Consider the following 16,525-nt stretch of genomic DNA (forward strand, 5'->3'; position numbering starts at 1 on the left):
TGGGATGTTCCACAAAATTTTGCTACTCTGCAGAAGTCTGACGCAACCTTGAAATGTTTGTTTGACAAGGCCTTAGCTGGGGACAGTCAATCTTTATGTGGGGGGATTTACACAGTAGACAACCACATACTCTACCTTGGGTCAGAGGCAGATAGCAGGAAGTTGGTGGTGCCATCTACCTGTAGACCACTTGTTCTCAACCTTGCACATACAGTTCCATGGGCAGGCCATCTAGGGCAACATAAGACCTATCTTAGGCTAGGCTCCCGTTTCTTTTGGCCCTCCATGTATACTGATGTACAAAAATACTGCAAATCATGCCCCACGTGCCAGAAAACCAGTGCTGTCCGAAGGTCTGAACGGGCTCCTCTATGTTCACTGCCAGTTATCTCTACCCCATTCAAGAGAATTGCAATGGACATTGTTGGACCCTTGGAGAAGAGTAGTGCAGGTTACAAGTATATATTGGTGATCTGTGACTATGCCACCCGGTTCCCAGAAGCCTTCCCACTCCGTTCCATAACCACTCCAAAGATAATCAGTGCTCTTGTTCAGCTCTTCTCTTGTGTAGGAATCCCAGATGAAATCCTGACGGACCAAGGGACAAACTTCACCTCGCGACTGATGGTTCAACTCCACCGACAGCTGGGCATTAAAGGCTTGAGGACTACTCCCTACCATCCCCAAACGGATGGGCTCGTAGAGAGATTCAATCAAACGCTCAAGAACATGCTGAGGAAGTTTGTGGCTGACACTGGTAAAGACTGGGATAAGTGGTTACCCTTTCTGCTTTTTGCTTACAGGGAAGTGCCTCAGGCATCGACAGGTTTCTCGCCATTCGAACTCCTCTATGGATGGCCAGTGCAAGGACCACTGGACCTGCTGAAGAAGTGCTGGGAAGGTTCCCCAGTAGCTACCTCAGGACAGGGGATTGTCCAGTATGTCCTCCAGATGCGAGACAGGTTGGAACGGTACCGAGAGGAAGCTAGAGCAAACCTTCAGCAAGCCCAGAAGGCCCAGAAGAGAGGCTATGACCAGCACGCTCGCCACAGAGAGTTTGAGCCAGGACAGAAAGTCCTGCTCCTCCTTCCTCGTCTACCAGCAAGCTCCTTGCGCAATGGCAAGGACCGTACCTAATCGGGAGGAAGATGGGCCCAGTGACCTACGAGTTGCTGCACCAGGACAAGGGTAAGAAGAAGCAAGCCTACCATGTGAACCTTCTCAAGGCCTGGGAGGAGAAAGAGGAACTCTCCAAAGGAAAGTCCTTTCTGGTCCGCAGAGTAGAAGAGGATGAGTCGGATGGAGTCACAGAGGCATGGAAAGAACGAGCAGAAGTCATACTGGCTCACCTGGAAGAAGACAAGCAAGATGAGCTGAAGCAGCTGTTTGGCAAGTATCCGGCCCTCTTCAGTCAGAGACCAGGAAGAACCAAAGTCCTGGAACACGTCATTCGTTTGAAACCTGGCCAGAACCCTGTCCGCCAGCATCCTTACCGTGTGCCTGAGAGGCTGGTGGTAGCCCTCAAGGAAGAGGTCCACACCATGATAGAGATGGATGTTGTCGAGCCATCTTCAAGTGAGTGGAGCAGCCCTATTGTCATTGTCCCAAAGAAGGATTGCTCTTTGCGCTTCTGCATGGACTTCCGTAAGGTGAATGCCATCTCCCAGTTTGATGCCTATCCCATGCCCCGCATTGACGACTTACTGGAGAGAATAGGTAGAGCTCATTACATCACCACATTGGATCTCTGCAAAGGGTACTGGCAGGTGCCCCTGGATGAACAATCCAAGGCCTACACTGCATTCCGGACGCCAATGGGCCTGTTCCAGTTCAAGGTCATGCCGTTTGGCCTTCATGGGGCCCCTGCGACTTTCCAGAGGCTGATGGACAAGGTCCTCCAGGACTGTGATGATTACTGTGCTGCTTACTTGGACGACGTGGTGATCTACAGCCACTCCTGGGAGGAGCACATACAGCATCTTAGCAGCGTCCTGGGGAAGATCCATGAAGCAGGCCTCACGCTTAACCTCCTGAAGTGTGAGTGTGCGAAACAGGAGACAAAGTACCTGGGTTACCAGCTGGGTAAGGGTGAAGTTCGGCCTCAGGTGGAGAAAGTGGAGTCCATCAGGAATAGCCCTCAACCCAGAACCAAGACACAGGTGAAGTCCTTCCTAGGTCTGGCAGGGTGGTACCGGAGATTCATTCCACAGTTTTCGACCATCGCTGTCCCTCTGACCAACCTCACTTCGAAGGGGGCCAGCAACCCTGTGAAGTGGACTGAGGAGTGTGAGGAAGCCTTCATGACACTGAAAAAACGACTGTGCTCATTCCCTGTTCTCCAGACCCCTGATTTTAAATAGAGATTTCTCGTGCAGGTGGACGCTTCGGCTGTAGGAATTGGAGCTGTACTGGCCCAAGGGGAGCCAAGAGAAGAGCTTCCTGTGCTGTACCTGAGTCGGAAGCTGTTGCCCAGGGAAACCAGGTATTCTACAATCGAAAAGGAGTGCCTGGCTATAAAGTGGGCCCTAGATAGCCTCCGTTACTACCTTCTTGGGAGGGAATTTGACCTGCACACGGACCACAGAGCACTGACCTGTATCCAGACCATGAAGGACCGGAATTCTCGTGTGACCAGGTGGTATCTGGAGCTCCAGCCCTTCAGGTTCTGTGTCCGTCACAAGGCAGGAAAAGAGAACGTTACTGCGGACTACCTATCAAGGCTCCCGAACATGGTCGCTTCAGGAGAGGAGGAAGGTAATGTGACGTAGAAGTCCGTCACTGGCCGCGGGCAGCATTTGGTTCTTTAACGCACACACATATTCATCACTCCTCCCTGCGCCATTATACCATAAGTTAACAATGTGGGTCGACACACAATTTAACTTCTGTCTTGGTGCATGCATTTCACACTTGTCAATGTTCATATTTGAGAGATACAATAATTATTATACTTATCAATGTTGTGGATGAGCGCATTGTTTGTTTGTTCTGTTCCTCTCTCTCCATCTCTGTAGCTTCTGGGTATGCTGGAAAAGGACCCGAGCTAAGGGAATTGGGTTGGCTTTATAGTGCCTGTCCCAAATGGCTCATTAATGCATATGGGCATATTGAAAGATATTGTCAGTAATGATGTAATGTTGTAAATGTTATGTTGTGATATTGTTTAAAACCGTGTTGCAGTGTATATCCTTTAGTATGTTTAGTTCATGGAAAATGTAGGTTTGTATTGTTAATTGATTAATTAATTAGGGTTAATTGTTCTGAGGGGAGGGGCTAGCCCTACAAAAGGAGCCTCTCTCCAGTCTCTAAGGGGGATTTTTTGGATTGAGCTGTGGATGGGGCAGCATTGTTAAGCTGTCCCATAAGGTAGACGTTGATGGCAGTACTGTTATTTTCTGTTCCGGAATCACTTGTAAATAAACACCTTTGCACAGAAGAACTTTTGCGGTTCCGCCATCTTTTTATTTTTATAGAGGTTAGGTTATCCAGTTTAGCCATCTGGCCTACTCTACGTGACACACTCTAATTTACTTGTCCTCTCGCTCAGTTGTGCACCGGGGCCTCCCACTCCTCTTTCTATTCTAGTTAGGGCCAGTTTGCAATGTTCTGTGAAGGGAGTAGTATACCGCGTTGTATGAGATCTTCAGTTTCTTGCCAATTTCTTGCATGGAATAGCCATTAATTTCTCAGAACAAGAAAAGACTGACAAGTTTTAGAAGAAAGTTATGAATTTTTTATTTTGAGCCTGTAATCGACCCCACAAATACTGATGCTCCAGATATTCAACTAGTCTAAAGAAGGCCAGTTTTATTGCCTCTTTAATCAGAACAACAGTCTTCAGCTGTGATAACATAATTGGAAAAGGGTTCTCTAATGATCAAATAGCCCTTTAAAATTATAAACTTGGATTATGTCACCCCCTGGTCTTAGTTTTTTGTGTTTTCTTTATTATTTTGGTCAGGCCAGGGTGTGTCATGGGTTTATTATGTGGTGTGTTTTGTCTTGGGGTTTTTCGTAGGTTTTGGGATTGTGGCTTAGTAGGGTTTTCTAGCATAGTCTATGGCTGTCTGAATTGGTTCTCAATCAGAGGCAGGTGATTATCATTGTCTCTGATTGGGAACCATATTTAGGCAGCCATATTCTGAGTGTTTCGTGGGTGATTGTTCCTGTCTCTGTATTTGCTTGCACCAGATAGGCTGTATAGGTTTTCACGTTACGTTTGTTTTTGTATTGTTAATTTTTTTGTCTTCATTTAACATGTATCAAAAATACCACGCTGCATTTTGGTCCGACTCTCCTTCGACGGAAGAAATCCGTAACAGATTAGCTGTCACGCCCTGGTCGAAGTATTTTGTGTTTATCTTCATTTATTTGGTCAGGCCAGGGTGTGGCATGGGTTTTTGTATGTGGTGTGTGTGTATTGGGATTGTAGCTTAGTGGGGTGTTCTAGTTAAGTCTATGGCTGTCTGAAGTGGTTCTCAATCAGAGGCAGGTGTTTATCGTTGTCTCTGATTGGGAACCATATTTAGGCAGCCATATTCTTTGAGTGTTTCATGGGTAATTGTCCTTAGTGTCCTTGTTCCTGTCTCTGTGTTAGTTTACACAAGTATAGGCTGTTTCGGTTTTCGTTACGTTCTTTGTTTTGTAGTGTTTATAATTGATTCGTGTTTTACGTTTGTTTATTCAACATGGATCGAAATCTACACGCAGCATTTTGTTCCGACTCTCCTTCACCACAAGAGAACCGTTACATTAGCTAACACAACGTGCCATTGGAACACAGGAGTGATGGTTGCTGATAATGGGCCTCTATACGCCTACATAGACATTCCATAAAAAATCAGCCGTTTCCAGCTACAATAGTCATTTACAACATTAACAATGTACACTGTGTTTCTGATCAATTTGATGTTATTTTGATGGACAAAAGATGTACTTTTCTTTCAAAAACAAGGACATTTCTAAGTATCCCAATCTTTTGAATGGTAGTGTATGTGTATAGATATATATATTTATCCCCCCAAAAAATATGCTTGATTGGAAATGATGCAGACAATTACATTGATGGAAGCAACAACCTGCAATATTAAAGCTGATCCTCCCCTGAAAAAAAGGACATTTGTTTTACAGCAGACCGTAAGACCTTTCTGTAATTTCAACAGTAAAACACACTGCATTTTAGGAATTCTACCAACTTTTCCCTAAAACGCTATAGTAGCTTACTGACCAAATGCTGTCAGTCGTGTACTGTAATTAAGAACACAGTACCATACCATATTTTTTTTAGCACTAACTACCTTTTGAACAATAGTGGGTGCATGGTATTGTTGTTTCCCAGTCATTAACATTTTGAGGCAGGTCTTGTAAGAGGCTATATTTGTTGCACCTGTTAGTGAGAGTGGCAGCAAATCTCAAACCTTTAACGGTTGAGTGGCTAGCCATGTCGTTTTGATCTGTTTTGCCCTGTAATCACTGTCCATTTAGAAGCCTTTGTCAAAGGTCCTGAACAGTCATTCTGATTTTAATGTAAAAATGCCATTTTAGTGACTAAAATAGCACCCATAATACAGTATTTGTTTTGGATAAAAAGGCAAAAAATGTGAGAATAAGTACTTTATCTCTCATGGCTAACTACCAGGAGATTTGAAAAGACGGGCTGAGTGGGCGGAGAGCTAATATTCATGAGTTCACCTTGACTGCAGCTCTTTGAAATGCCTATGTCAAGGAACTTGGATGCAGTGAGCAGTGTTGCAGTAAAATAATCTCAAGCAAATCTAGGGATACACAAAACATTGAAATTGAATTAATGACATCAAAAAAGTTGTATTCGTCTCCCGTTTGGCATGTCTCTCATAATGTGGTTCACCGCAGCACCGATGGATGTAATGACTTGACAACTGCATCTGTGTTTTGAACAACCCATCTCCTCCTTTTGTTCCATGCTGGCTGAAGACCTAGCTAGCCAGTAACTAACTAACTAACGGACTAACTAACCAAGGCCCTTCTCCCCTGATTGCTCAGTTTGTTCGGGCGTCCAGCTCTAGGAAAATGATTTAATACATTTTACAATAAGGCTGTAATGTAACAAAATGTGGAAGGAGGGAAGGGGTCTGAATACTTTCCGAATGCACTGTATATCATAAAATGTCTTCTTCTTTGCATGGTTTTCCAGCAGACTAAACGCTTTGTTGCCTTTCACAGTTTGGAAAGTGCATTGCACATTTGTACAGTAATCATTTGTGAGTCATTTAGGCTCGTAACCATTTATCATAAATCATGAAAGAATACAAACAGTGAATGGTTATTCAATCTATAATCCCCATTAGTTTGGTATCAAAGTCGATCAGTTAGCAAACAGTGACGTTTCTCATTTCACCCTTTCAATTGTCTTCATGTGTCTTCATGTGTACATATAATTAATTTCATTACATATTAACAAAATCGCTTGTATAATTGGCCTATGTGGATCTGTAGGGCCATGATCATTGACAATTCACATTACACAATATGTTTGCAGCGTTGGCTCCAAGTCGCGCTCCGCAGTAATAATGATAAGCAATAACTGATGGCCCACTCCCCCGATCGTCACAGATAATTCAGATGAAAAGGTAACAGAGTCGGTGGACTTACGTGGATTCATAGACACAGAACTTCTGGATCGGACGGAGTTAAGGAAGAGAAAGCAGCGAGATCAGGCGATGGCAATTTCCTCCTTTTATGGAGTTGAGATCTGTCGGACATTTCCACCTGACCTAATTAAAGCACCCCTGGCCCAGCTGAGTAAATGGCAATGAATTAAAGGATTATTCCACCAACTCCATGGGACTTTTCTACAGCCACCCCGGAAATGTGTTAAATTCCACACTCCTCAAAAAAGGCTAATTGCTCCCCGTCCTCTGTCATCTCAGGGAGAGGAATTAAATCGGGCAACTGGCCGGATATATGTCCGGTTCTTCACCTGGATCTCCACTGATCTAACACGACCATCGGTCCCAGGCATGGTCTTAGTTATATGGCCCACCGGCCAGAAGGCTTGAGCCAGCTGAGGGTCCACCATCATTACTACTTGGCCAGTTTCCAGGCTGGCCATTTCTCTCCGCCATTTCCCTCTGTGCTGTAGACTTGGTAGGTAATCCAGAATGAATCGGGCCCAAAAATGGTCAGCTAAGATCTGGCTGTGTCGCCACCAGCGTCTGCCTACGAGGTTGGTATCAGCATACATGGCTTGAGGAAGTGACGCATCTCGGCATCCCATCAAGAGCATATTCGGTGTAACCGGATCGGGGTCACGATGTCTGCAGAGACATATCCCAAGGGTTTGGAGTTCAAAATCCCTTCCACCTCTATCAAGACGGTCCTCAAGACAGTTTCAGTGACAGTTTTGTCCCCTAGTACGACTCGTAAGGCCGTCTTTACAGATTTGATCTCTCGCTCCCATGTTCCTCCAAAATGAGGAGCTCCTGGAGGGTTAAATTTGAATGAGATTTGTTGGTCCATCAGCTGATCCTGGGTTCCATGGCTTGGAAGGCTTCCTCCAACCTGGCTTCTCCTGCCTTGAGCTCGGGAGATAAACCGCTGTAGCTTGATGATCAAGGGGCCAAAGCAATATACTCCTGTTGACCAGAAGGGTGGTTTAAGGAGACGCGAACAGGGGGTAAATCTTTCATTTTGGGCACCGTGGCTCCGGCCCGCCGTCTCTGACATTCTACGCAGGCGTATTGGTGCTTACGAATGGCTCCTCGTCCTCCAATTATCCAGTACTTCCACCTCATCTACCCATAGACCCTCTCTGGCCCTGGGTGGAGAAGCCTCCATCATAACTCTTGATGAGGAGACTGGTTAGAGGGTGTCTGGAGTCCAGGATAATTGGGTGGATAGCATCTGGGTCCAAAACCTCTGCTTGGCACAGCCTCCCTCCGACTCTGATCACTCCAAGGATTTGATCATATTCAAGGACGAGAGAGAGAAGACGGCTGTCCTTAGCCACTTCCCTACCGGCTTTCAGAGCTTTTAACTCCTCAGGGAAGCTAACTGCTTGTGCTTGCTGGAGGAGTAGTGTCTCTGCCGCGAGGGAGGTGGGTATCTAAGCCACCCCATCTGAGGTCTGGTTTGTGGAGGCGATCAGATCCGGCAGTGTTTGGGATTGTGCTAGCTCAGGGAGAGCTGTTGCTGGATAACATGGTGAGGGAGATACCAGGACTCGCTGAGTGGGTTTCCCTCTTCATGAGCGGTCACTTTTGTGACATAGCCTGCCTTCACAAGGTTATGAATCTCTCGGTTATGAACTTCAGCAAGCTCAGGATTCTTCACCAGGCGTCGCTCAGTTCCACACAGTAGTGGGGAGTACAGCCCGTGTTGTGGTTGCCAGAGGAGGATGGTTGTGCACCCGTAGCAGTGAGGTCGCATACCTGTGAACGCCATACATTTCAGTGGTGGTGGTGCTCTTCTCTAGGAGGTCTAATGCATAGGAGTCATGTTTCGAACGAGTAACCTCCTGTAGCTTCCGGTGGGAGAAGGTGTGCATCTTCCAGAGCATCTCAGCATTCCGAAGGAGGTCAGTAGCTGCACAGGGGGATGAATCTGGATTGCTTCTGGTGAAGAGGACTTGCGTTGACTGTACAGCTTGGGTGGAGAGAAGTAGATGGGCTGGACCTTGCACAGCCCAACCCAAGCATGTATGGACAGCAATGGGCACTCCTTCTCGTCCAGCTCATATAGGCTCAGTTGGGGGGACGAGATGTGGGTGTTCTGACCCAATCAGGATAAGTGGTGCTACTCTGGCCAGGTTAGGAAGAGGCAATCCTCGTAGATGAGGATATTGTTTCTGTAGAACACTTACCGGGCAGGAGTGCTCTGCGAGATTCAAGCCATCTGCCGTGAAGGCATTGGTGATGTTATAGGCCACGTCCCTGTTTCCTGAAGGTGAAATGCTAAAGGTCACAGCAGAGCCTTTCATTTGGATAACATCATGTCGCACCGTTCTGAGATTAAGGGTCTCGGGGGTCCCCTCCAGGTTAAGCTGACGGGTGGCCGCCGTGAGAATGATTGTTCTTTCTGACCCATCATCTAGAACGGCAAATGTATCAATGCTTCTCCCTTCAACATGACCCTTGGAAACCGGTTCTGCTGGTCGATGTACAGCTCCTTTGCAGCTCCTACCATTAGCATACTCTGCTCCTTCTGTGCTTGGGGAATTACATCATGTAACACGGTGAGATAGATTTCTTTACAGCGGTTGCAGGGTTTCCTCAATGTGCAGGTCTCCGCCTTATGGCTACGGGCACACTTGTAGCATTGCTCGCCTGAAGTGATCCTGGCCTTCAATTGAGTTTGAGTGAGCTTTTTTTACCCTGGGCCAATTACCAACCACGGCAAATCGTTCCTTTCATCCAGGGCCAGGCCAGTCCTCAAATATCAGGTCGGAGGGCTCTCACCCAATTCCGGCTGCCACAAATGGAGGGTCTGGGACAGTAGGAGACCGGCCCAATGAGGCCACAGTGGGCTCATCAGAAGTCCCGGGTTTATCCTTCATGCAACCAGAAGAGGGAGCCAACAATATGAAACTTCTAGTAGACTCAGCCTATGGAATTCCCAGACCCAAACTGCCATACTTTGAAAGCGGAAAGGAGAGTGAATTTGTCCTTTTGGAAATGGCATTGGAGAGCCTACTGGGTATTCACAGTCATCTGTCAGAACGCTACAAATAACAAGTACTAATGGATCATTTGCAACGTTTTTCCATATTTTTACTATTTTCTACATTGAAAAATACTAGTGAAGACATCAAAACTATGAAATAACACATATGGAATCAAGTAGCAACCAACATTTTTTTAAACCAATCTAAATATTTTATATTTCAGATTCTTCAAAGTAGCCACCCTTTTCCTTGATGACAGCTTTGCACACTCTTCGCATTCTCTCAATCAGCTTCATGAGGTAGTATTTTTGGAGAAGTTTTAGCAAATTTATTGAAAATAAAATACAGAAATATCTAATTTACACCTCTGAGCCAATGCATGTTAGAATCACCTTCGGCAGCGATTACAACTGTGAGTCTTTCTGGGCAGCTAGCTAGTGTGCGAGGCCGTAATGAATGTGTCAATGTCTGCCACCTTGATTACTCAAATGTCTCTAGACCTGTGTACACCTACGTTGTAAACTTTCATTATAGGCTAGGTTATAGCAACATCATGATGGGTATATGGAAAATGTGAGTTATGTAGTAGTCTAAACCATCAATGTTATATTGAGCTGGGTGAATGGAATATGAATGACTGTCATCCAATAATAATAGAAATGTAATAGATATGAGTCCATGTTCATAAAACATTTCTGCGTCCTCCCTCATTTTAAACAGCACCGACCGCCACTGCCTTTACAGATAATTGTTTATAGAAGGTGCAGAGACAAGGTAGTGATAAAAAAAATGTTTTAAACACTATTATTGCACAGTGTCCATGCAACTTATTATATGACTTGTTAAGCAAATTTCTACTCCTGAAAATATTTAGGCTTGGCATTACAAAGGGGTTGAATACTTATTGTCTCATTTTTTCATTTGTAAGCATTTTTAAAAACATAATTCCACTTTGACATTATGGGGTATTGTGTGTAGGCCAGTGACACAAAATGTATATGTAATAAATGTTTTATTCAGATTGTAACACAACAAAATGTGGAAAAAGTCATGGGGTGTGAATACTTTCTGTTGGCACTGTACCACTATCCCCAACACACCCCAACATATCCTACACTGTAGTTTTTCTGCACTAAAAACTGATATCCAAAATCTTCTCTGCTGCTGTTACAGCAATTCAAACTTCTGGGATTTCCTTTCAATCTTTAATGACAATAGCAATAAACGCCAAGAAGTCAACCTTACTAAAGCACAAACTGTTCGGGTCACTTTGTACTGGCCTACTACTCACAGGGATCCTTTCAGGCTTTGTCCACCATCCTCTACGTTCCTCACCATATGACACTTTCTGCACTGCTTTCACCCTGGAAACATCAATCTGTTTCACTTATAAAGGACATTTCTGATCCCCAACAACATGGCCACCCCCACCAATGAAACACCACTTTTTTCCCTGAAACCACACAGTCAAAATTGGAGGAAAAAAAATGTATCCTTAACTAGAACAACATTTTCAGTAACGGTTACACAAATATTTGACTTGCTACAACTGTGATATTGTCCTGTGTGGCTCAGTTGGTTGGCACTTGCAATGCCAGGGTTGTGGGTTTGATTCCCATTGGGGACAAGTATGGAAATATTGTCCACTTAAGTTTCACTGGACAAGAGTGTCCACTGAAATGTAATTATACATTTTTATTTCATCAACCTTGGTTGAATGCCCTGACTGTAAGTTGTTTAGGACAAGAGCGCCAGCTAAATGACCAAAATACAAATGTAAATATAAAATTGAAAACTTGCAAAGAACACTGGGTAATATGTCACTGCATGGGCAATTCCAGTAATATACTGTTAAATAGATTACAGTAATATTTTGTGCCATAAAATGTATTACCATACAATGGATTACAGTAGCTGTACTGTAAAATAAGTTACAGTAATTTACTAGCTAATTGCTGCCAGTAAGTTACTGTACATTTTACAGGAAATGTTTTACAGTGTAGAAGAAGAAAACAAGTCAATGCTTTATATTTTCTCAACTTGAATTAAACATTAAACCCCTTAATATGTTTTTCATTCTCTACATCTCCCCATCTCATGGCCTCTGAGAAAATATGCTCCTTAAATGTATATTTGTGAGCTTATACAACTAATGGTAAACCCATAGTTATCCCTGTACTGCAATGTTTCTCTGCTAAATTAATATTAATGTGTGTGAACATTAGGTTCAGTTAAGTTTATGGGTAATCATATTCAGTTTATTCCTGGTAGGAAACCAGTCACATTGATTAAAACTAGCAACAGTGCGACTCTCCCCAGCTAGGTGTGCTGCTTCGTTTGCCAGTTATTGGACCATAACATAAATCAAGACAACACCGGGTATTGTCTCACCACAAAACTCTCCCAGAGTGTTGAGATGGTTACCAGTTAAAACCTCGGAATCCTTAAATCTGTCATTATCCTAACCTGACTATGTCTACTACCACATTCCCTGGTGGCAGATCTATTTTTTATTCAACTAGACAAGTCAGTTAAGAACAAATTCTTATTTACAATGACGGCCTACAGTACAACGGCCAAACCCTGAAGACGCTGGGCCAATTTTGCACCGCACTATGGGACTCCCAATCACGTCCAGTTGTGATACAGCCTGGATTCAAACCAGGGTGTCTATAGTGACCCCTCTAGCACTGAGATGCAGTGCCTTAGACCGCTGCGCCACTCGGGGGAAGATAGATGTGGTCAGTGGTGGAACAAATTAATAGTTCCTCTACTGAAGCTACCCAATGCTGAAAAACAAGTTTACGATGAACTAGGCCTAATCATGTACCGACACCCAGAATGGTTGAACGAAGAACCAACATTGTATCATCTATGTTTATTAATAGAAATGAAGAATACATGGCATATATGCAGATGATGTTTGTAATACAGTTCTCTTAGTCTCACCTTGTTTGGCTGTGCAGGATGTTCTGTCATTCTGTAAGATGTATCCCTCTGTACAGCTGCATCTATATGAGCCGTAGGTGTTCAGGCAGGTTTGGCTACATGTTCCGTACACAGCACATTCATCATAATCTGAGCAGAAAGGGAGAGTCATTTCTAACAAATTAGGTGTGCTCAAACATGACCCAAATACATAAAGTATACTTAATGTGGCCCTCACTGTACCACCGTAGAAATGGTTACCACACAACCAAGGAACTTACGTTGGAAAGTCATTGGATCCTGTAGTGTGAAAACTGTCACTTCAGGCACTCTTTTCTACTCTTTATGCTACAGGCATATTCCTAGCCTCGTAGTCATACTGTATGAGCTGTAGCCACCCATGCGAAACATAAATATATTTATAAATACTTAAAAAATACTTCATTAATATATTTTAATATATTTACATAGGTCTGTGATAAATATACTTAAGTATATTTAAAATGATCTAAATTGGAACAATTAAAATATATTTAATGTTTTTAATGTCCATTTTATTTGTTTTTATTAGCATTTAAGTATATTAAATACATGTTTGTACTTAAGTATATTGTTAGTATATTAGATAATGAGCAAAACAAATATACTTTAAGTGAGACTTGACTAACCAAATTTGTATTGATCTTACAATTTTTTTATATATATCTTCCACTTTGATATTATAGTATTTTGAGAAAATTGTTGACCAAAACAAGATTTACAGTTTTAACTCCACTTTGTAACACAATACAATCTGAAGAAATCAAAGGGGTATAAATACTTTTGCAAGGCACTGTATACTTTTAGTGTACTTAATCTCCATCCGGCACAGCCAGAAGAGGACTGGCTACCTCTCAGAGCCTTGTTCCTCTCTGGGTTTCTTCCTAGGTTCCTAGGTTTCTTCCTAGGTTCCTCCTTTTCTAGAGAGTCTTTCCTAGCCACTGTGCTTCTACATCTCCATTGCTCTGCTGATGTAAAAAAGGGCTTTATATATACATTTGATTGATTGTGTCACGCCCTGACCTGAGATATCTCTGTTTTCTTTATATTTTGTTTAGGTCAGGGTGTGACTAGGGTGGTTATTGTCTAGGGGTTTTGTATTGTCTAGGGTTTTTGTATGTCTAGGGTTTTTGTATGTCTAGGGTTTTTGTATGTCTAGGGTTTTTGTATGTCTAGGTTATTGTAGGTCTAGGTGATTTGTATGTTTATGGTGGCCTGATATGGTTCCCAATCAGAGGCAGCTGTTTATCGTTGTCTCTGATTGGGGATCATATATTGGTAGCCATTTCCCTTTGGTGTTTGTGGAATCTTGTTCTATGTTTAGTTGACTGTCTGCACTATTCGTATAGCGTTCGTTTGTGCATATTTGTTTTGTTTTGCTGAGTTTTGATTTTATTAAAAACATGTGGAACTCTACTCACGGTTACGCTTGGTCTCATTCATGCGACGAACGTGACAGATTGATCACTCACAGAGTATCATAAATATATATATATATACACATACAGTTGAAGTCGGAAGTTTCCATACACTTAGGTTGGAGCCATTAAAACATATTTTTCAATCACGACACAAATTGCTTGATAACAAACTATACTTTTGGCAAGTCGGTTAGGACATCTACTTTGTGCATGACACAAGTCATTTTTCCAACAATTGTTTACAGACAGATAATTTCACTTATAAAGCACTGTATCACAATTCCAGTGTGTCAGAAGTTTACATAGACGAAGTCGACTGTGCCTTTAAACCTCTTGGAAAATTCCAGAAAATGATGTCATGGCTTTAGAGGCTTCTCATAGTCTAATTGACATAATTTGAGTCAATTGGAGGTGTACCTGTGGATGTATTTCAAGGCCTACCTTCAAACTCAGTGCCTCTGTGCTTGACAACATGGGAAAATCAAAAGAAATCAGCCAAGACCTCAGAAGAAAATTGTAGACCTCCACAAGTCTGGTTCATCCTTGGGAGCAATTTCCAAATGCCTGAAGGTACCACGTTCATCTGTACAAACAATAGTACACAAGTATAAACACCATGGGACCACGCAGCCGTCTTACCGCTCAGGAAGGAGGTGCATTCTGTCTCCTAGAGATGAACGTACTTTGGTGCGAAAAGTGAAAATCAATCTCAGAACAACAGCAAAGGACCTTGTGAAGATGCTGGAGGAAACAGGTACAAAAGTGTCTATATCCGCAGTAAAACAAGTCCTATATCGACATAACCTGAAAGGCCGCTCAGCAAGAAAGAAGCCACTGCTCCAAAACCGCCATAAAAAAGCCAGACTATGGTTTGCAACTGCATATGGGGACAAAGATCATACTTTTTGGAGAAATGTCCTCTGGTCTGATGAAACAAAAATGGAACTGTTTGGACATAATGACCATTGTTATGTTTTGAGGAAAAAGGGGGAAGCTTGCAGCCCGAAGAACACCATCCCAACCGTGAAGCACGGGGGTGGCAGCATCATGTTGTGGGGGTACTTTGCTGCAGGAGGGACTGGTGCACTTCACAAAATAGATGGCATCACGAGGTAGGAGAATTACGTGGATATATTGAAGCAACATCTCAAGACATCAGTCATGAAGTTAAAGCTTTGTCGCAAATGGGTCTTCCAAATGGACATTGACTCCAAGCATACTTCCGAATTTGTGGCAAAATGGCTTAAGGACAAAGTCAAGGTTTTGGAGTAACCTCAAACCTATAGAAAATGTGTGGGCAGAACTGAAAAAGCGTGTGTGAGCAAGGAGGCCTAAAAACCTGACACAGTTACACCAGCTCTGTCAGAAGGAATGGGCCAATATTCACCCAATTTATTGTGGGAAGCTTGTGGAAGGCTACCCAAAACATTTGACCCAAATGAAACAATTTAAAGGCAATGCTACCAAATACTAATTCAAATCAAATCAAATCAAATTTTACCTGTCACATACACATGGTTAGCAGATGTTAATGCGAGTGTAGCGAAATGCTTGTGGAGTTGAGTCAGTGTCAGTGTCAGTGTGTTGGCAGCAGCCACTCAATGTTAGTGGTGGCTGTTAAACAGTCTGATGGCCTTGAGATAGAAGCTGTTTTTGGCAGGCAGTGGCTGGCAGTGGCTCGGGTGGTTGATGTCCTTGATGATCTTTATGGCCTTCCTGTACCATCGGGTGGTGTAGGTGTCCTGGAGGGCAGGTAGTTTGCCCCCGGTGATGCGTTGTGCAGACCTCACTACCCTCTGGAGAGCCTTACGGTTGAGGGCGGAGCAGTTGCCGTACCAGGCGGTGATACAGCCCGCCAGGATGCTCTCGATTGTGCATCTGTAGAGGTTTGTGAGTGCTTTTGGTGACAAGCCAAATTTCTTCAGCCTCCTGAGGTTGAAGAGGCGCTGCTGCGCCTTCTTCACGATGCTGTCTGTGTGAGTGGACCAATTCAGTTTGTCTGTGATGTGTATGCCGAGGAACTTAAAACTTGCTACCCTCTCCACTACTGTTCCATCGATGTGGATAGGGGTGTTCCCTCTGCTGTTTCCTGAAGTCCACAATCATCTCCTTAGTTTTGTTGACGTTGAGTGTGAGGTTATTTTCCTGACACCACACTCCGAGGGCCCTCACCTCCTCCCTGTAGGCCGTCTCGTCGTTGTTGGTAATCAAGCCTACCACTGTTGTGTCGTCCGCAAACTTGATGATTGAGTTGGAGGCGTGCGTGGCCACGCAGTCGTGGGTGAACAGGGAGTACAGGAGAGGGCTCAGAACGCACCCTTGTGGGGCCCCAGTGTTGAGGATCAGCGGGGAGGAGATGTTGTTGCCTACCCTCACCACCTGGGGGCGGCCCGTCAGGAAGTCCAGTACCCAGTTGCACAGGGCGGGGTCGAGACCCAGGGTCTCGAGCTTGATGACGAGCTTGGAGGGTACTATGGTGTTGAATGCCGAGCTGTAG

At 43.9% G+C, this 16,525-nt stretch overlaps 1 protein-coding gene across 1 annotated transcript in view; it reads right to left on the minus strand.

Annotated features, from left to right (window-relative positions):
- Nucleotides 1–16,525, minus strand: part of LOC112224856 (low-density lipoprotein receptor-related protein 1B) — a 365,574-nt gene that overhangs the window by 273,465 nt on the left and 75,584 nt on the right. Inside the window, 1 exon segment of the mRNA XM_042306367.1 lies at nt 12,590–12,718. Coding sequence (XP_042162301.1) covers nt 12,590–12,718 — 129 coding nt within the window.

The sequence above is a fragment of the Oncorhynchus tshawytscha genome, linkage group LG26 (assembly GCF_018296145.1).
Source record: "Oncorhynchus tshawytscha isolate Ot180627B linkage group LG26, Otsh_v2.0, whole genome shotgun sequence".
Lineage (NCBI taxonomy): Eukaryota > Metazoa > Chordata > Actinopteri > Salmoniformes > Salmonidae > Oncorhynchus > Oncorhynchus tshawytscha.